We start from the raw sequence: 22,756 nt of genomic DNA, 5'->3' as shown, positions 1-22,756 counted from the left end.
CAACAGGGGAAAACGGCGAAAGCGAGAAACGACAGACAACAAAAAACGACCGGAGTAATAGCGTAATATCGCTAATTGATCGAAATGATAAATTTCAGTAAATTCCAATTTGCAAATAAAATACAGCGAAGCGCTCGTAAATTAATAGAATATTCATAGGCACGCTAATTCGGTAATAACATAATCTGAAGCGCGATTAGTAATAAAAGGATGTTCGCAAATACAAGGTTATTTACAAGGTTAGTTGTTAAATTTGCGAATGCATTAATTGTGTGGCAAAGTAAGAGACAACAATGTGTTTCGCAGCGTACATTTACAATATGTAAGCGCAGCGTCAGCGACGAAAGAAATTGTTTGGATAAAAAAATTGTTTGGCCATTGTAAAATGAATATCGCTAACTGTAAGCTGTAGATAATGTAAGCTAATAGATAATACGAGTGCTTTAAAATTAATTATAAATGCTGAATTCCACCAAAGGAGCAAGCATATAGACATTGAGTACCACTTCGTGCGTGATTTGTATGAAAAAGGCGAAATTGATGTTATACATATTAAAAGCAAGGAACAAATAGCCGACATATTCACAAAAGCGCTAGCGAAACCAAGGATTATTGATTTAAGTAGAAAATTAGGTCTCATAAGTAAGAGAGAAATTATGAAATGAATTGTTTTATTTTAATACAAGGATGTAGAGTTTTAGGGAGAATGTTACATTTTAGGCAATGTATTAACGAAACTTTTATTAGGGTTCAGGTATCCCTGTAAGTATGCTAGTAACTATGCTATTACTAGTTCTTCTGCACAGTCCGTCCTAATCGCATCGTGCGCCTGTCGGTATAATTAATTCTTCCATCGTACCTTCCTACCAACCTTTAAATATAATTATTTACACTGGTTTTTATACCGCACGAGTGTTTTATTCCACACAACCCCTCAACAGTAATCAACGTTATCGCGACAGGCTGATCGGTGTACGCAAACTTTTTGATGCACGGCGCATCCAGTTCAATAACCAAAATGAATTTCATAACACCGGCGCATAATTTATTATCGGGCATATTGCACGCGGAGGGAACAGTTGTACGGCTGCTAAATAGATATTGCCAGTCTGGGTTGTAATGCCGGTCGGGAACCGCGTGTCTAACCGTTAACGAGATTAATCCATCGAAACGCGAGGCCGGAGTAGGCGGATCATAAACACGGAAGACCGACTTGAGAATATCTGCCGGCAGAAAACCGGGCGTAATAAAACGATGCCAGGGGAGGGAACCCGGCTGCTTTCCCGACTTTATTCTTACCGGGGCTTAATGCCATTTTCAACCCCGCGATCGCGGCGAATACGTTCGCTTTGACGATACGTGCGCGGAAATTATTAGCGGAGGGGCGAGAGGGAGGGAGGGAGAGAGAGAGAGAGAGACCGTTCCGTGGCAGATGATAAATCAGAAGAATACCAGACGCAGTGTCGTTCTAATTGGACCAGTCTGGCACAGTCGGTTCTGGTAACCAGACGAAACCCCCGATGAATATTTCCATCGAATATTTACCAAGTTTCGACCTACCATTACTCGAATGTACAGGGTGGCATTGATTAAAATTCAATTGGTCAATTAATCAGTTTTAATGAGTCGAAAAGAACTTTGTAATTGCAGAAAATATTTATTTTTAGAACATAGTAAATTATATGAAAGTTAAAAATAATTATTTATATTTCAGTTTTGAGAACATGTAAAATTGACGAGGTGGAAGTAACTTTTATTGAAGTAACTTTTAGGAAAGTGTCTAATATACAGTTTTTTATGGATTGCTGAAAAATGTATTTAATTTAAATATTTTAACTTTTTGCGACAATTGATTTCATCACATTTATGTTTCTCTTTCCTTTTGTCCTCACTCACTCACGCGTTCCCATTGATACAGAAAGTATCATTCATACAAGAATCATATTCAACAAATACACCTGTACTTGTTCAGACAGTGTATTAAAACTAGCATTCATTTTTCCAGTTAAACGTTAATTTTGTCACGTGTTTTTCACTTTATCTAAGTTTTGGTTGGGTATACTTGAACAAGTAATTCGTCTGATAATTTAAGTTTCATCCCCGTTGGAACTTTATTAATGACTGAACTTTATTAATGAGAATTATTAATGACCGTAGAATTTTCTGTGAAGTTACCTGCGCGAATAATATCGATGTCTAACCGCGACTAAAGAAAGATACCATTCTACAATCAATATTGATTAAATAGAAAAGAGCAGTTTGTATGCTGCATCGAACACTTGTCCAACAGTAAGATAAAATTACGCATGAAAGAGGCAACGAAATTAATGTTGGGCAAGCGTGTTGTGTAATTCAAACATGTTACACGGGAAAAATTCAATGGGAACCGCTGCAGCAGCTCGGTCCAAATGGATCGTTTAAGCTTAGCACGTTCACTGAAAGAAAAGGTGGCAAACCGTAATGTTTTCTAACGACGGGAGGGGTTAGCTTCAGATGGCCAAGATAATTTTAATTATTACTTCCACGATCTCAGAGTATAAACTTTATCACACACACTAGTCTATTGCTTAACACTAAACCTATCACAGTCATAATGACCGGTTTCTGGTTTTACAATATTACACAAGGTTTAAGAGACCTTTTTGTTTGAATAAATTACATTATTGTAGCAAGCTTTATAATTAAAGCTTGACAGAGTCTAAACGAATTTTATATTTTCACTCTTACGAGTCAATGCACACAAATGCATACAATATTACTGCTCGGTAGGTTTATTGTTAAAAGGAGATACTTGAAGACCCGATAAAATATTATATGATTCGCATAAGTACAATTTCAATGCATAAAACGTCGCTTGGTGACTTTATTTAAAACTTTAACGCTTTTATAAGTAGGAGCAACGTTTATAAATCTTTTAAAAGTTTATTATTATTGGCGGTAAATTTCACACGTTCCTAATTTAGCACGACATTTCTGTGCACAATGACGTATATACTCAACAGCGTATTATGAATATTACATCGTTGTATCCTGGAATTGGAGAGCTGTCAATAACTCTGTATCTTTAGAAATATCGCGAGGAATACGGAAGCTGCTCCCATATTAGAACATTTATTTTGATAATATTCTGTTATTCGAACAGTATTATGTAGGTACATTATCACCCCATTGAGAACTCCATTGAAATTTTTAAATAATAAAATATTTTGGTATCAGGATATTGCGAAAATAAAACTTTGGATAAAAGAGACTCTACTGCAAAGAGTTTAAAAAAGATATAAAAGTTTTGTTAATAATATGACAGTTTTTCTTAATGTCAGCAAAATTTCATGAAATACTGCAGCGGATGTTAGCAAAATGGAAGTATAGTAAGAGAAAATATTCAGAAAATGTCATGCTAGAAAATTTGTGTCAGCGATGAAAACGAAGTTGAATTTCGAAATATTTCAAGAAAAATTGATTGTTATAAATTACAGCAACGATAGCAACACCGAATAAAATTGATATTTCTTTTCAGAAAAGTCATCATTATTTTTTTGTTAATCTATGTGAAATAAATCTGTGCTATTACAGTTGACATAATACAATTATTATTTATTAACACATTCCATGCCACGTGTACTTTATTTAATGACTAAAAAATAGATTATAACAAATCTAGAATGAAAGAATTAATTTCCACCACAAGAATGGATCGTAATGAATTTGTTTTATCATTATATACGATTATTAATAATTACAGATAATATAGAAAATTTTAGTGAAATAATAAATGACTAAAGCAAAGAGTCTAGTAAAAATAGCTCGGCATTGAACGTGTTAATAAATATTATATTGTGATACTTGGAGCGGAAATACGCGCGAACAGAAGGGCGAGCGTATTTGCCGACTCTGATCCAATGACATTTAGCGCGCGGCGATACTCTGATATTAACGCGAGCCGCGGCATTTGTCGCTCGGCGTTAACGTCTCGCGAGAAATGTCGCGGGATCGATCGCCGTAAAGAAGAGCCCGGTCCGCGGCAAGTTTTCAATTACATTAGAGTCGGAACATATTAAACGCGTCTTCGAGGATTCTTGGCGGCACTCTCGGGCCGAGGATCCGCCCGTCGCGGTGCACCGCGCCCGCGCGCCGCTCTCAATTTCCCTCTTCCGGCGCGGCGGAGCGAAGCCGCCCGCGGAGGGTAAACTTATAAACTATGAAAGTTACTTTCCTATTCAATGAATTGACTGCGCCTCCTTTTGGTACGTGCTGCGAAACCGTTCCGCACCCTCGCCGAGTTTTCGTCCGTTTCATCCCTTCTCGTTTTTATTATCTATCGCGGCGCGATAGAGAGAGAGAGAGAGAGAGAACACAATGCCTTCGACCGACCGGAAAATTACAAGTTTCCCCGACGATGCTCCTTCGCCGTCCATTTCCGTTTCTCGTCCAAGTAGGTCACCGAGGGTTATAATACGCTTATCACGCGTAATTCACACGTAAGCATTGCCGGTTCTCTCTCTCTCTCTCTCTCTCTCTCTCGATGGTCCTCACTTCGGCGACCGCTGGGTATCGATTGTTTCTGATTGACATCGAAAACCAGGCTAGTGTGACGCTGCGCGGTCGGAAATTTATTGTCGTTTCAATTAGAGCCTCCTTTGTTTGTCTCATTTTGCTAACGGATTTGTATTCAATCCCTTACCGTGTCATTCTCCTCGTAGTTACAATAAATCGAAGATTTTCGTCTGCGATATTATCTTAAAAATGGAAGGAAATATACAATTACTGACGAAAGTTAAGGAACGCGTTACACGGACACGTGCTTGTCTTTACGATAAAGATTTCTATTGCGTCAATTTTAGTTTCTTATAATTTTCATGTGTTTATTTTCTATTCTTTATTTTTGTATGCTAAGAACAGTATTTGCAGGCTCGAACCAAGCCCGCAAAAATATTGTAAGATTTAAGTGACCTAAGTGATGTAGTACTAGTATTTTGCTAAAGATGCCAAAAGAGTTAAGAAACTGTTTTCACTCTGGACGGTAAAAAGTGTCTTTCAATTTCTCGCGAAAGAAAAAAACAACTTTCCAAACGATCAAATAATAATTAAACTTGAATTAAATTATATATTTTATATTTATATTACTATATTATTATATTACTATATTACTGTATTAGTATATAACTATATTACTATATTACATAAACGAATATTTAAAGATACCATAGCATTACATTGAACTCGTTAAAATTTTATTCCGCATAAAAATCTTCGCAGTCTAATATTGGTAGAGAAATGATCCGTTCGATCGAATGCATTTCGCCGGGGACGTAGAAGAAAGCGATTTCAGTGAGTTATAGAACATCGGCTTGATGTCTTTATCGGGGTTTGCCCTTTTTGTTGCAGAAGTCGAGAGAAGTGTAGGAGCTGCACCGGGGGCGGCGGGTGCAACTGCAGGGGGCCCTCGGGGGTTGGCACCTTCCCCTGCCCCCTCGACGCCCTCGTCACCCGCCACCACCACCACCACCACCACTAGCCCATCGGATTCGACCTTCTCCTCCTCGACGTCACCTAAACCTTCTTCTCAGCCTTCTGCCGCCGTAGCGGGCTTTGACAAATCGGTGCTACAGGTAAGACATCCTCTGCTTTTTTGCTGATCCATCTGGTCTTCTTGTCTACGAACTAACAAATGCATCGATTCAGCAGCGTAAATGACGTTACATAGAATTACATTATAAATGATGATATTATGAAAATACTAAATACTGAATATATACTAAAAAAAAAATAAAAATTAAATTATTGAATTTATACTGAATATATTATATTCAGTTTAATTTGAGCTCGGCATCTTTCGTTTAAACTTGACGGAGTGTTATTTTTGCGTTAAAAATTCGAAATTCTATATTGTTGTTGTCCGAATATTTTATCAAAGTTCTATTTTATTGCATTTTGGACTTCGCAGAGTGGAACACCATTTAATGCTTTGTCTAGAATTTCATAGAATTAATTATGGTTGATACAACTTTTATAATTTTGTATTATGCATGTTAGATGTTTAAACATTGATTTGCTCTTTGAGATGTTAACCTTTTACACTCGAGTGATGGCTCTGAGGCACTAAAATCATTCTATCACGTTCCAAAATAATTTTTATATTCACAAAATTTAGATTTGAAAAATTGTTAACTGTAGAACTGTTGGTAGGAGTCACAACAATCAATTTCATATGCATAGAATACAATTTGTCATGTAAAATGAAAATACTATAAGCTAGAAAAATGATTTTAGATTTATAGTTAAAATGGCTTCGAATGCAAAGGATATTTGTTAATGTACACATCATTTGACAAATATTAACACGTTCATTACAGCACAAGTCTCTGTGAAAGACATACAAAATTAGGACAACTGATTTAAAAATATAAAAATAGACACAGGTGCAGAATTATTGAATAAGTTAACTTCCAATGTCTATGAAAGGCGCAAAAATTCAGAAAAACTTGTTCAGATATATAACAAGAGAATTGTTGTAACAATTATTATTACTGTTGCTATACGGTTGTCATAGAAATTAATTTCTGAGGCTAATAAAAAGCAAGATGGAGTCCTGAAAGGAATTTTATATTTATCGTGTTCTGACATCGACTCGAATATTTAAATACTACTGAGAAGAGAATATAGTTTGATTGCTAGTTAAAGGAACAAATAAACATTCATACCTAACAGCTTATTACTAAAAATCTCCGTCACGAGTCTCGACTCGTTAAAGTACGGCAAAGGGTTAACATCAACTCCTTATCGCTCTTAGAGGAAAGACTACCTTCCACCTTCAAATATTTCCGTGAACATCAAAGAACTTAGTTGCAAAGATAACGTCGATAACATTGATAATTTTTAAGTGATACTTCGCTGTTTTCGGCAAAACGGGACATTACGTAGAATTCTTGTTTCACAGGAATGTTCCAAGAATTTAAGGGTTTCGTTACCGGAGCCCCTGCGACAGACACTTTGTGTACGTAGAAGGTTGCCGTTGGCAACGTCGTCATACCTCCCAAAGCATCCGCGAGATTCGCTCGTCACGGATACTTTCGTCGACGCAGCAGCCCCGGCCAAAATTTCGGAATATTTTCCGCGCGAGACGACGACAGCCTTCAAATTGCTCGGAGCAACAGGCTGTGTCGTTGAAGAAAGGGTCACCGGTTCTGCGTGCCAGGGCCGAAACTATAGCGCGCGTGGAATAATGATCGCCATTAAAGTCGAGTCAAAGGGACGATCCAGCTTCTTAAATAGCGACCGAGAAAATGAGACTTTATTTCACCCTTTTCGGGTTCCTCGAAATTCGCTGAAATTTTTATGCGAAATTATTGTTCATGTCAAGATTATCGCTGTAAATTTTCAAGTCGAAATGGCGGATAGTTTCTGAGCTATTCGAGGTTAAAGTTCGTCACCATGTCAACCTAAAGACTAGAAAAACTAGTTTTTCTGTTATATTTATATGTTTGAAGTGCGCCGGCACAAAATGACCCGGCAATCGCAGGCCAAGGGTTAACGCGCGTGAAGCGCAATGTAAAAGTTGGCCGTCTCTGGAGGAAGATGGGGGAGTAGTTCGGTGTGGCAGCGGAAATGGTAGCGGAGTTAGTTACGATAGTGAGGAACCCTGGTTCGCCTCGGGGCACCCCGACTAATTAAAGCTCATAAATTACGCGGACGTGGAAACAGACTGACGAGAATATGGCAACGTAATGGACGGACGTGCCCGAAGGCTTGGCCAATGCGCGTGCAAAGGACCCGAATGCTGACGAAAAATGCGTTACGCCGTATTTTCGGCTGGTGAAAGACATTTTCTAGACTTGTCCGGCCTTTTAGATTCCCTACCAGTTAATATCGACATTACTACTCAAAAGAGATGTTTGATGATCAAAATGATAGGTTCGGTAATTTTTTCTCTGTGGAATTTATTCTAATTTCCTCTTAACGTCTCTCAAGTCTTTTTAACACGTTTTGTGTCACTGAAAAATAGAATCAAAGAATTAATTTCTACCATAAAAATGGATCTTAATGAGTTTGTTTAATTATCATATACGATTATTAATAAATACAGATAATATAGCAAATTCTGGTGAAATAACAAATAACTAGAGTGTAATAATAGCTCGGCAGAGGAGAACGTGTTAAAAAATATAAGATTCTCTTGTAATTATAATCTCTTTGTATCTTGTAATTATTTAAACAGCATAAATTTATAAAATACAGGAGGAAGGTATTAGCAATAACCTAATACCTAATCAGTTAGCCTATCAACAGGAAGGTATTAAAAAAGCACTATGCAATCGCTTAGATAATGTGTGTTTAAACCGCGTGGGAGTATACGTTCGCAAAAAATCCCGGTTACTGTACTTTCGTAATCTCGAGACACCGTGCCCCGGCGAAGTCAACGAAGGCAAACATTATTTCGAATCGGGGGCGGAAAGTTCTTTCAGCGAGCGTTTCAAGAAATACGAGGAATTTCGTGCACAGTAGCCCGTCGAGTACATTTAAATTCACACGCCGTGGCATCGTGCAATCTGGATCGGGAAATAAGGGGTAACGCGCGTTCTATGCTTTCCAAAGTAGGAGGGTCGGTCTAACTAGATTACCAGTGTGTCGCTGAAATTAATTTCCCTTCGGTGCACGGCGTTCGGACATCGATTGATTTTCAGTCGACCAAAGAATTTACATCCCATCGACAAATGTAGCTTTGATGTTCTTTATCTCGTTACGCGCATCGCATAACATTTTTAGTAGCACTCTTAGTAACAAAATTCTTATTACTACAGTGAATTGTTATGCAGCATAAGATTTGTGTTAGCAATTGCAAGAAACTGGAGTTAAATGAAAAATTCCTCCTCTTTATAGGTTTAATCAATTAAATACATAATGTGACAGTGTTTTTAAATTCTTAAAATATTTTCATTATACTATATTTCTCTTATCTTCAATTTTTATAACAAATACATAAAATTCATTATCTTTTTTTGTCTTTTTTAATGTATCAAATAACCTTCATTTTCTTGCTCGCGAATATGGACATTTTTCATAGTATTTGCGATGACCTAACGGCTGTTGCAGGTCTTAGGAGTCGAATTTTGAATAATTAATTCTTGAGTGGAATAGATAAGGTCGATCAATTTTACTCGTCGCTTATCATCATATACATAGCAGCCATTTTAACCTCTTAGGTGTGGCTAGATTTTGTGCGAGCTGCTATGCTGTACGACAGTTACTGGCGTATGAAAAATAAAGGCTATATAATCTATTGTTAACACTATTATTAATATATGTGAAGCAAGATAAATGAAAAATATCATTTAGTTCAAACGGTGAGCGAATGAGTCAGTAAAATGAGCTACTATAGTAACGCGTTGTAATATGATATATAATCCACCCTTTATATTGTTAACACTATTATTAATATATGCGAAGCAAGATAAATGAAAAATATCATTCAGTTCAATCGGTGGGCGAATTAGTCAGTGAAGTGAGCCACTATAGTGCACATTGTAATATAACATCCGCCAAAGTCACCAAAATGGCGCATCATACCTAAGATGATAATCTCTAAGGGAAACTCTGCAACCACCAAAATAGAAAATAAAAATAATTGAAAATGAAGAAATTTTAACTATATCAAGCACTTCAATTTTTCAGTGGCCACTTTAAATAAATGTCTCAATTCAATCAAATTAGTCTAGTGATCCGATAAACAGTTTAAATCGCCTTTATAAAATAATCACGCAGCGTCAGTCCTTGTCGATCACTGTCGCAGGTGAATCGCGTTCATTTTCGCTGCATCAGCAACGCTTATTTGTTGCGACAAAGATATCCTCCTCCGACGACGTTCCACGATCGACTTATCTAGTCAACCGCGCGACGATCCGGCGACACATATACGCCGGCGAGTATCCGGGAAACGTAAGCCTGGCAGAATATTCTGCCACGGTCGGCACGAGTTCGGTTATCAGGGATAGGAATTAGATTTGTGTGACGTCGGTGGGCAGCGTAGAAACGGCGTCGCGGCGCCAGGGAAGCCGAACTGCTCGTGTAGCCGTATAACTTGGTCAATTTTATCGAGTTACTCGCCCGTTCCTCTTCGCCTTCGCGCTGCTCTGATCTTCATTCGTCCCGTGACTATGATGAAATCTTCGTACCCTTGTAGGAGAGGACTCTCGAAATTTGACAGAAATTCTCAAGAATTGTGTATTGACGCTTGTTCGATAATAACAATCGATTTTTAGTTTCTGTACTTTGCTGTATTTATTTGGCTGGATTCAGTATACGGAATTCCAATAATTATTTAGGTAAGTAGTGAAGATATTCTAAATGGTTTTGCAATCGATATTATTAAACTTCATTGTATTGTTTACGACATCTTTTATTTTATTTGCACTCGCGCGATCTCGATTTTAAATGACATAATTATATTGAAGACTAAGAAAGAAAGATAGTCAGAAAGTAGGAGTTTAATACAAGGTAAGCGCGTATTTAAAATTACAGCAAAGTTTTGAAACAGTCGTATTCTTTTCATAATTAGAATAATAATATAATAACAAAATAATAGAATAATTAGAATAATGATATATAATAAAAAATCATTCGCGAAATGTTTCGAGAAGTTGCAAAAGCTTTTACTTTCACTGTCTAGAAAATTCAATCGTCTATTGATTAATATGGCTATGGTTGTTACAATAGTGATTGTGAAAATGTATACGATATCATATGAAATCATTGAATTTCATAGTCTTAGTACGGCAGACTCTGTTGTCGCAATTATATGGTTATACTACTTGTAACACGTAAATGACAAATGTCAAGGATTATTCAACATAATGTTGACTTTTATTTATGAAACATCATGTAAACATTTTTTTATATTTATTGTAGTATAATTTGTTTTCACAACGTTATAGCAGATCAGGGTTCCCTTATGGTACAGTTGTTCTACTTACAATGAAGTGAAGTACGACTTTGGTGGGCTACATAAACTCACATTTGTTTTCTATACTTTTTAATATATTTTGTTATATAACATAGATTTACTACTCATCTAATACTCTTTACTAATCTTTTACGTTTAAATCGCAATCGTCTCGTGAGAATCTATCATGTCGACTTTATTATGTGCTTGTACTACTGGAAATGACTCGAGTCTACCTTATTCCTAATTTAATAACATATCTGTTATTATTATTATCATACATAAATAATTGCTATAGCAAATCGTGCTTATTTGTAAGCATTACTGATTTTTGTCGATTAAAAAACTTTTCATTATTATGTATTTTTTGTTCTTCATAATCGATCCTACTTATCATATGAATTTCTGTTCAATATTAACGTTCTGATTATTTTAATATTCATTATTTTGAAATTTTTCTATTAGCTATTATTAATTATCTTTATTTTTCCATATGATACAATTTTGAACTTTATAACTAGATATTCATGTTAAAGTTATGTTTACATTTACGCTTAGAAATTATTTCTATATTCTTACTCTTTTTACTTTTATTTTTATACTCTTACCTCTTACCATTTCTAGTTATTTTTATTAACTCTTTCAAAATGTTTCGACCATATTATTTTCATTGGTAACCATATTGTTCATACGATATTTGTTAACTATTTTTTAAATTTAATTCTAACAGAGATCGTACTTTGTATTATTAATGGTATTGCCATTTATTTATCTGAATTTTAAGGATTACGTATTCACACTGATCGGCTCCTGCATCGATCATTTATAGACGCATCGTATTTGTTATAACGAACGCGTCCCGCGGACCGATATTCCCACACGGATTAACCGTTTACGCGGGCAATTTACTTTCCGCAGCACCGGCCAGATTAAAATCCGTAATCATTTTCCTCGGGTAAGTTTTATTGTCGTCTAGCCTATTGTGCCGACCCCATTGCCAGGGGTACGGTTTTCCTATTTGCCGAGTCAACAGACAGACTCGAGCGAGTCCGACGTCATAACAGCTATCTCCCTTCTTTCCACTTCCGGCTACGCTGTCTCGCTGACAAGTATTGTGCTGTTTGCATAACGCGACGAGAGGCACCGAGGTAACGAGACCGGAGCACAGGAATCGAGTTGCCAATGAAATTCTATTTCGCCTCGCGCACCGTGATACGTCCTACCTGTGGAAACGATTGTGTCGGCTCGGTTACCATCTCGAGAAGAGACTCGGAAGACTGTGCGTGTTGACACGGACCACAGGGACATCGAGTAGGTCCTCACACAAATTACGCGAACATACTGCTCACCTTTGAATACAAGGCAGATGTACGTCCTTCTGCTAAGGACTTCAATTTTAACGCAAATATTATCTAAGTCTCGTATCACGTAAGATGTCTGCAAGACTTAACCTCTTAGGTTAAATCTGGATTTTACGCAAATGATATTTTTCACAACTAAATTACCATTTTTCTTAATGGTTTTCGCAATTACCAAGAGTAATCGTATACACAGTCTTTTTTAGTATATTATATAAAGTATTAGCTATATATATATATGTATTGTGTATTAGTGTATTGTACATCTACACCTTCACTTTAATCGTTTACTTTAATGACTAATAATACAATTGAGTAAAGCTAGAAACATGCCGCGTCGTGCCGAAGAGGTTAACAGATTATTTAACACCTTCAGTTCTGAGATTTGACTTGCAGTGGGGTAGTATAATAGGGTAATAACAGCGATTTCAGCTAATGAACTATTTCGTTATTTTTTAAATTTATAATAGAATAAGAGAAATAATACGCGACGAAAAAAAAACATCAATTTGCTTTAAAACGATTTTATTCGAAGAAATCTTCGAAATACTTGCTTTGGACAATATCTCCTTTTAAAAAGTTTATTTTTATAAGATTTTTATTAAGGAATATCTAATATTGTCGCGAAAGAAAATAATCGTTCCACTGGCGCAGGATAAATAATATTTCAAAATTAAATCAAATTCCAGTCAGCTGATCGACATACTAAATAAACATGCAGACAAAGTCGAAAAGTGGAGGGCAATGGCCCAACTGGAACCTTTATCTGGGGCTCCTCGTTGCGATGACTCTAGTCCAGGGCATTGCCCCCTACTTTTTGATAGTGTGCGCGCGCGCGCGCGCTTACTGAGGTTTGCGGATCAAATGATTGAAATCTGAGCACCGTGCATCGGAAATCAAACTCGAAATTTTCAGGTGGCTGCATCTAATCAACGAAACATCTACTTGAAAAATATGAAACTTTTTACTTGTGTCATAAATGTATATCCGTAATACATTTAGAGAGACTTTGAACGATTTTTGTTGTAATATTTATCTTGTAAATATATTTTTATAAATTCGATAATCATAAATTGAATTTGGAACCCGTTTTAAAATTCTTACGAAGGCACAGTAATTGTTATACTTGTATGTACAAGTATGCAACTATATATTTTTATAACTGAGGCAAAGGCTTTAAGAAATATTGATTCAGCCACAAATGATAGAATTATTTAAATAAATATATTATCGAAGTAGGACAAAAATATGTGAAAGTTCATTTAAATTACCATCAACAAGGCACCTACTTGAAAAATATCAAATTTAATAGAAGTATTTAAATAAATATATTATCAAAGTAGGACAGAAATATGTGAAGGTTTATTTAAATTACCATATATCGACTACTCTGATCAGAGTAATCGACAGGCAAAACAATCGATAGTTTTCGACAGCTGAAACTGCCTCCCCACACCGCAGTCTCCGGAAACTTCATTAACATTGAAATCGGAAAGTCGACATACCGCCCTCGTAGTCTCGAATTCAAGATTCAGGATTTCTTGAAAGTTAGGAGAACCTTCGTCGGAAATTATGTTCTTCAAGCCGGGGTTTCCCCAGATACTCGTCGGTGCAAAACACAGGCGGACACCGGTTTCTGTTGCAGCAGCAGCAGCAGCGGCAGCAGCAACTTGTCCGCTTCCCTCTCAATCGAGCGTCACGTTTCGAGTGCGCGGCAGCGTCTCTCGTTTCGGCGTTCCGTGAAAAAAGTCTCGTGTCCCCCCTCGTCCACCCCGGCGCTCGCGCGAACTATTTCGTACTCCATTTTCCTTTGAGCCGGTCATGGTATCCAGCTTATTAGATTCTTGTCGGCCGCTGCAGCGAAATGTTTTCGTATTCGACGTCCGGACGAACGCGGCCTCAGCGCTCCGAGAATGCGACTGCTGTCCGTGTGCCGGTCTTTCCTCCATATTAAATTCACCGTTTCACTTCGAACTCTGTTGGACCGTCACGGCGTCCTCAGTAATAGCGACGAATTGTGACGTTATATGCGTGAACTGTATAAAATGTAGGACCGAAATTTAGTGGCGAAAAACTTATATGTATTTAAGGAAAGCATCCTTAGTTTTATTGAATTTAGCGCGTAAATAGGTCGATAAAGCAGAACGCCGATTGTACCAAGAGAATCTAACGAATACACACGTGGCGTCAGAGTAAAATTAATAACATTGAATGTTGTTTCTTTCTTATTGCAGGTTAGATTAGTAATTAGTTTAGGTCACAACGTTATATTTTATTATAAAATAATGAAATCTTTGTTATTACAGAGATAGAATTCTACTCAATATTCACCAACGATCTATAGAATAAATAGAACATTATATGTATTTAGCCTCGTACTATATTCCACCTTTGCTAGGGGTGTCTAAGGCCCTCGAATTCTATTCCAACTCTGACATGTTATGAAATGTTCCTTTTAGAGATAAACTACTGTCCCCTCTCACGCGTTTCTAATACTCGCTGATTGGTTTTCCTTGATTTTAACAATAACCATTCAGCGAGTCCGTTACAAGAAGGCACCTTTTCTTTGCACCTTGGCGCGTTTTTTTATATTAATATTAATAATAGTAATTTAAACCTAATTTCCATGCCAGATGTTAGCCAAAAGTCCTAAGCTCAAAAATAGTCGGCTAGACACTTGTCATAAAGAATGTCATATAGAATAATAAAGAATATTAATGCTAGGCACTAACAATAATATTTACATAATTTATAACAATTACAAACTGTTTCATGAGTTACAAGACTGAATTTGATCACGTACGATTTTTGAATTTAAATAACTGAGCTCGCGGAATCCTTTACTTTCGAAACACCATACAAAACTGTAATACCTCTTCTATAAGCGTCACTGGGCTGGAGTTTCTTCAGTTGTAAAGTGAGTGTGTACGGTGTTCTAAGAATCTTCACTCGAAAAATGACGGATTTCAATCGTTTCATAAAGAAATTTGTCATAAAGGATATTAGTGCTGGGCACTAACAAACCCGTTTTCATTTATTGTCCGCCTCGAAAACGTTTCATCGCGGAGGCGGAGAAACAGAGCTGTTCGTGGACAAGTCATTTTTTCCCCACTTTTCTTTGCTTTCCACGGACGGCTGCGACGAGCACCGGGAGCAAAACAAAACGGAACACTGTGGATGGTAGACGGCCGATGGTTGAAGAATAGTTGTTAAACTCTGCGGGTGGTATGTTCGGAATGCGAGGGCTTCGCCCAGCCTCCGCGCGGGAAGAAAGAGATCAACGAAGAGCAAGGGCGACGCCGTGAAAGGAAAAGTAACTTCGTTGAATGTTACCGAAGAATTTAATATCGGACGTGCCAATAGTATTCGCGGCTTTTTACGAGACTCTGGATTGAGCTTTCGGTGCTGTTCTGAATGTTGCTCGTGACGCGGATGTTTTAACACTTTACCGACCGGTAGTCTGTAAATCAGCTTTTTACCTGGACCGGTAGCCTGTGTAATCGGACGTCATGGCAACCAATATTTGCTATCTATTATTGACGTATTATTTTATAATTTTTTAAACATTAGATATTTCTCGTCACGAATAAAGTAAATAAAATAGATAAAATAAATATCGTTTAATACTAATGTTACGGAAATATAAAAATGTTTACTGAAAAAATATAAAAATGTTAACCCATTACACTCGAGTGGTGACCGTGGGGTACCATAAAATTGTACTATCACGTTGCAAAATAATCTTCTTACTAACAAAGTTTGCATTTGAAAAATTTTTAAGGTTATGTTATGTTGATAAGAATGACAAGAATCATTTACATAGACATAAAATGCACTTTGCTATATAAAATGAAAATACTCGTTCGATAATAAGTTAACACGTTGTACGTCGCGTCATTCAAATATGGGTGACACTAATTTCTCACCAATCATTAAAATTCATTTTTATCGTAATATATTTGAACAAGTTGAATTTGACTAGAATGTTTCGGATGCGAAAGAATTCTATCATACTCTGTGATAAATATTAACTTCCTGGTTTTGCCTTAATTAATTAATTTGCTTTAACTATGTTTTAATGGTCTAAGGTGGCTAAAGAAATATTAATAATCACAATTTTGAACGTGCACTGATTTTTGATTCTTTATTTTATTATACAATTCCTGATATTACAATAATGTTTCTCGAAGAGATTTCTGGATCAACTTCTTTATTCAAGTAGAAATAGTAATAAAAATCATACTACGTTCAAGTAAAACAATATTCAATACAATTAAAACAATATTCAATTTTTTAATTCAATATTCAAATAAAACAATATTTAAATACTTGCAACATTATTGCTTTTGTTTTTACTTCTCGAGTTTCGTCAAGTTGCTCCCCTATGGACCGATTTCTATATTTGGATTTCATATTCTGCGAGAACTGCGAATTAGTTTCTGGCTAGGGAAATGGCCATTGGAAAGGGAAACAAAGTAGTTCGATGCAGATAATTGTTGCGCGATTCCCTGAGTGGTTACACTGATACACCGTATCAGGTGTGAGCGAGCTAATGGTAAACCGAAATGGGCCGTAGTTGAGGCGCGCCCCATTGTTTCGAAATGCACTAACTACTTTTATTGTCGGGAACTTCGACGGTAATGATTTTGTATAATTATGTACCTGCGAAACAAGACTTTAATTAAGTAACAATTATATTATATCGGTATTGTTTCCTTCCGGCAAAAGGGATTTCATGGCTATTTGATGGGGAGTATATTTACAATAATTGAAAGAAATAATATGGTTGTTGATGAAAACGTTTTCTTTATTGTCATTACTATCTTTTGGTATTACAACCGATTGCAATTTCCGCAATTTGTTCGGACATTTTTTAGTAAATTAGTCCTAATATTTCAAAGAGATTTAACCCCTTGCAGTATGATTCCTTTCACGTTGCGTTGATTAGCATTTATTTATCCTTAATATTTTCCATAATAGGGCTAGACAATTGTCGTTTCTTTTATGGTCTTTATGCACTTTCATTTATAGACTTTGATAACTGAAGCATTTATTTTTATTTAAATACAGAGGAAATTAATAATACTTGTATTTAGTAGATCTTACATGAATTCTGTATCACGAGCCTGACTCGTTATTATAGTGCAAGGGGTTAAGTAATGACTTAACCTAAATTTAGTCTGATTTTTAAAATATGGCGTTTAAAAAGCTGTTCCAACATTTTAATAAATAAGTGTTACAAGGATAATGATATCTGCGCGATTAAAAATTCTTCTTCAACGTTATTAATTTTGAGTACTGCCCTCATGCTGCTTCGTCGTGTTTAATTATCGTAGTATCTGTTAAAGCGATCATGACGTGTTTCATGTCACTAGTATTCCGTCTCGCTATCCGCGTGTTTATTTAATACAAAGCAGCTCGTTTATTACAAGTGGCCCGGCCGAGCAAGTAGAAGTGCCGCGATATAGGTCAGACCGAACTCTGGTTATCCTCGTACCCCTGATATTTTTAATTAAATCACCGCCAGCACGATCAATGAGGACACTTATCTCGAATTCATCCTCGTCCCGTTTCCTGCAAGAAATTATTAAAAATTTGGTGGTACTAATTCCTTTTCCCGTTCAGATATTTCTGCATTCAATGAACTGCAGCGATGAGATGCTATGGACTCGACTCTCGACGATTGTGTCTTAAAACGGTCTTTTTCCGGATATTTTATATCCTTTATAAATTTATTATATTTATTTTTAATATGGAATATAGAATATTGAATATGGAAAAGACCCTTTGTCTGAGCATTTGTTATTGAAACACCTTAAGGGGGGAGGTGTAAATTGGTCTTTGCGAATGCTCACTGAAATAAGCTAATTAATTAGTTTTTCAAGAGATAAGTAGTTTAAGTAAAACTTTCTATTTGTATGAATAAGTTTGGTCGATGTACGTTTTCTTAATCATAATTATTTAAGGCTTGAATAGGTCATGATTAAAGATGGAATGACCGCAAGACGCGCTGATAGATTCATCTCCAATAATCGGTACCTTTTCCCTAATTTCATTCGCCCAGTTGAAAATCATACTATAACGCGTTTATCTCTTTCAATAACTTATTCCAAGAATCTACCATTTAAATCTGACGACTCAATAAAATTATCGTTAATTCTTCGAATTACATTAACGCGGTAGGGGATTGTTACTACATTTTTTTAAATGCTCGCGCAGCGACGTAAACCAATCGATCCACGTGGCCGGAGGCAATCGCACGGTGGAATGCCTTATTGACACAGCCCATGAACGATACAGGCTTCGGCCGGAGACTTAAATTGCAAATTAGCGGACAAATTCCATTGTGCCGCGCGGGAAACGTCATTTCCCGTGTAACAAACAGGCCCTAATTAAATCTGTTCGAACCGAATAGGCGAGGCCAGACCGAGGAATTAGCGGCGCGCTCGCCTCTTTAGGGTAACAGGAAACGGTTGTTCTGTTCGTAGCAATGTATCTGCCGGCGGGATGCGTGTAAGTTTCGGTTAGGTCGATAAATCGCAGAAAGAGATAAGCCGGAATGCTACAGGAAATTAAGGTCTCGGGCTCGGGTTCGACTTCACCCCTCAAGTCACTATTTCCCCCGGCTTCGGGCTCCCTGAGCCACTGTCCTTCCTCTCTGGCTTTCACCTTAGCCCTCGGTTCCCACATAAAGCCGGCCTGATTAAGTGCATGTTGTCGAAGAACGATCATATCTCTCTCGTGTGGTTTTCTTCGCGGTGGACCTCGCTTCCTCTTTCCCACTTTCTTTCTTTCTTTCCGCCTTTCCCTTTTCCCTCCCCCCCTCTTGAAAAGACTCCGACGGGGAAGCCCGATGAAAATGAAAGGCCTAGACGTCGCTCCCCTCGGTGTCCGGAGTCCTGAGTCCCGGGAGACCACGCCGCGAAAAGAGGGTAGAAAAATATACACGTACACGTGCGCCCACACGCGTATGCATATAATACACCGCCTACAAATATGTATGTGCATATAGTGCACGCATACAAATATGTACGTACATGTGATGCCTACATACGTGTGTAGACACACATAATACATGAATACAAATATGTACGCACATGCAACGCGTACATACGTGTGTAGACACATATAACGCATAGATACGTACACGCACAGACACGTAGAATGTACACGCGCATGGTGTGTAAGTGTTCATTCGTGTAAAGGAATACATATTCGGGCGAGGCTTCGTCTATATATGCCACGAGACTTTTCACGCGACAGTAAGTTTGATATCTGATCCGCTGAAATATGGGGAATGATGGTGATTATCGTTACGCATCCGTCGTATGGGAATTTAGAGTACCGTAAAACTGTACGGCGCGGCGCACTGTGGAGACAAGAACAATGTCTCGAGGGAGAAAAATGTAAAGTCCAAATGCTCTCGTATGACGATATTAGATCTTGTCAAATTATATGCTTATGTATAGGTACATGTTATGTAGCAAGTTATGTGTCAATGTATTGAGTTATGTGTCAATATATTGGCAAGTTGTATCTCAATAAGTTCAAGTTATATCTCAATAATTTTCAACATCAAGTTAAATATCTCAGAAACAACAGAAAATATTCAGAGATTGAAATAGTATTCAATTGGTTGTTTATTGTATTAAGAATCTGGAGAAGTTTTTGTGTTTCAAAATGCAACGAACAGTTTTATACTAACAATGTTATAGATCGAGAAAATATCCGTCGGCAACACGTGCAGAAAGTAAAGCAGTAAAGCACTTCTGCCATTAAATCCTCACCGTACCATTTTCTTTGCAATTACTATGATTAGAATTTTTACGATCGGATTAATGCATTAAAAGGAGAAGGAATTTAATATTTATTGTGAGCTTATATCTATTTGAATGTTCAAATGTTAGTGACAAGAGAATAAAATTTGATTTCTACTTTACCCCTTACCGTACTTTGACGAGTTCGACTCATGATGAAAATTACTACTAATAACTTGTTAAATATATTATCCTGTTCTTTCAGATTGGAATAAAATTTTAATACCTTATCACTAATACTTAAGCGTTCAAGAAATTATTGCAATTACAAATAATTAAGTATTCTAAGAAATTATTGCAATTACAAATAATTAAGTATTCTAAGAAATTATTGCAATTACAAATAATTAAGTATTCTAAGAAATGATCACAATTAAGAGTAACTAAGTATTATAAGAAAATATTGAAATTAAGAATAATTAAGTATTCTAAGAAATTATTGTAATTGATAAATTTCTAATCGGAGTAACTGTGAAGAAATTGGTACGTAAAGGGGTTAAAGGAACGGATGAACATTCATACCTTACTGCTTATTACTAAAAATCTCCGTCACGTGTCTGACTCGTTAAAGTACGGCAAGGGGTTAAAAGGCTATCGCATGCCTATCTCGTCTTTAGCAGTGCTTAACCTATCTCGTCTTTAGCTGCACGTAATAGACACTGTTAGTCCCAGCTAATACGTACTCACCTGATGCATAAAATAACCAGAAAAAGTCTAATTTTGCGTAAACATCGTCCGCTGAAATTGATCGACGACGAAGTTAGCAAGCTCGCGTGAAAGATTTAAAAATGCCACGTGGCGGCATTGTAAAAAATCTGCGACCCGTGCGACCGAACTATTCCACGGAGGTTCTTTATTCCGCAGTTTACACACGACTGACTTTTCTCCCAAATGCATATTTCCAGCCACCCTCCTGCGGCACACACGCGTGTGCCCCGATAATACTAAACAAATCCTGTCGAAATAGCTACGGACACTTCATGGGGCTAGCAGAGCCGCCGACTTATTCCTATGGAGGACACGTTCCAACCCCTGTTCCCCGGCCTGTGTTTTACATCCCCTGACAGTACGGTCTACACTATCACGTCTTTAGTCGTAACACTTTAAACCCCGGCGCTGTGACAAACTTTACGCTCCTTATTTGTAGGCCACTTGGTCTTGTAGCTTAGGATATTAGACGGGTTAGTTAGAAAATTTGGATCTTAACTCTACGGTGTTTCTAAGAGGGGCTGTGAAACGCGTGTAATGGCTTTTTAAAAGTATGTGAAGGAATTTAATAGGATATGTTCAAGTTATAATTAAATAATTATTCGATAATGATTCAATAATTATTTGTATCTGATTTAATTATGTTAGTGATTTTTAATTGTCATTTGTAAATTGCGATTGTTTGTATAAATATGGTATAATTTTATGAGATTGATTTGCTATAGTTAAATGTAGACTCTGTTAAGTTTTATAAAAACTTATGCAGCACACCTTAGAAATCTCATTTGAGAAATTCAATTTAGAACGATTTAAACACCGCATAAACGCTGATAAGTTATAATGTTCAAGCAACTTTAAGTACAGAAAAGCAATAAGGAAAGAAGAATTTACTTATTAATATTTCTTCTAATCGTCTAAAATCTGCAGTCTATTTCTCAATTCATATATATTTATAAATATAATAATAGCTAATATATTAGCTATTAGTTAACACTTGCTGTCTATCTGCGTATTGTTTAATACCCGATATCTTATAATATAATCTTTTCTCCTTATTAGATTCTTTCACATTCTACTCACTACTTTACCACTTTACATTTCACTCAGAACTTTTCAAAAATTACATTGGACATCCGAGTAACCCGGTCCGTCTCGAATCCCAAAATGAATCAGATTTCAGAGAAAGGAAAACCTAATTAAACCACTTATATTACCGTAATAGATTCGTTCCGTAATGAACAGGTGCGTCATAAATAGTCGGTCGGAATCAGATCATTCGAAAACCTCTTTTGCACAGGGCTCGCAGACTGTTCGCATAACCCTTTAACTTGGGCATGACTCGCAAACGTAATTAACCGGTTCGTAGCGTACAGTTTGCCAATTGATCTCCCCGCCCGGAGGAATCATCGCATGCGATTCGGTGGTCATCGAACTACGCGCACCCCGGCCCTCCGACTGTTTGTTTTCATGCAACATTAATTAACTGCCGTATTCTTGATATTCCATTACACGGCTCGGACCCGTTCAGAAAGGCAGGGAGGAGGGTGGGGGCAGCGCGTTGTTTCCTCCGATATTGAAACGCGTATTTACGGGCCGAATTGTCGAGCGCGCACCGCTCCCGATAATCTCGTTAACGAAGAGAATGCGGGGGTAATCGAGGAGACATCGTTTCGAAAACAATACGCGGGACCGTGTTAATGTCTCGACCGTGACAGACGTGCCGCGCACCGCGTCCATCTGCCTCCCCCTTCCTCGCCCCCGAAATTAGGATACGGAGTTGGCCACTTACGGCCTGGACACTCCCAGTTAATTTCCGGCTGTAAATAGTCGATTCGTTCCCGTCTAGCTTGTCGACGGGTCCCCCGTTTGATCGATCGGCCGTTTCTTTCTATCTCCGTTCCCGTCGATGCCCGGTTTATTTATTCCTTCGCGGGATA

At 37.2% G+C, this 22,756-nt stretch overlaps 1 protein-coding gene across 6 annotated transcripts in view; it reads left to right on the top strand.

Moving 5' to 3' along the window:
* The window catches only part of LOC144473563 (dystrophin, isoforms A/C/F/G/H), an 856,126-nt gene that overhangs the window by 145,041 nt on the left and 688,329 nt on the right, over positions 1 to 22,756 (top strand). For all 6 annotated transcript variants that reach the window (XM_078187528.1, XM_078187532.1, XM_078187527.1 and 3 more), the window contains one exon: positions 5,386 to 5,609. In XM_078187528.1, the coding sequence (XP_078043654.1) occupies positions 5,386 to 5,609 (224 nt within the window). The remainder of the gene's footprint in view (positions 1 to 5,385; positions 5,610 to 22,756) is intronic.

The sequence above is a fragment of the Augochlora pura genome, chromosome 7, assembly GCF_028453695.1.
Source record: "Augochlora pura isolate Apur16 chromosome 7, APUR_v2.2.1, whole genome shotgun sequence".
Lineage (NCBI taxonomy): Eukaryota > Metazoa > Arthropoda > Insecta > Hymenoptera > Halictidae > Augochlora > Augochlora pura.
Note: the sequence above shows the minus strand (reverse complement) of the source record. Positions and strands in the feature narration are given on the sequence as shown.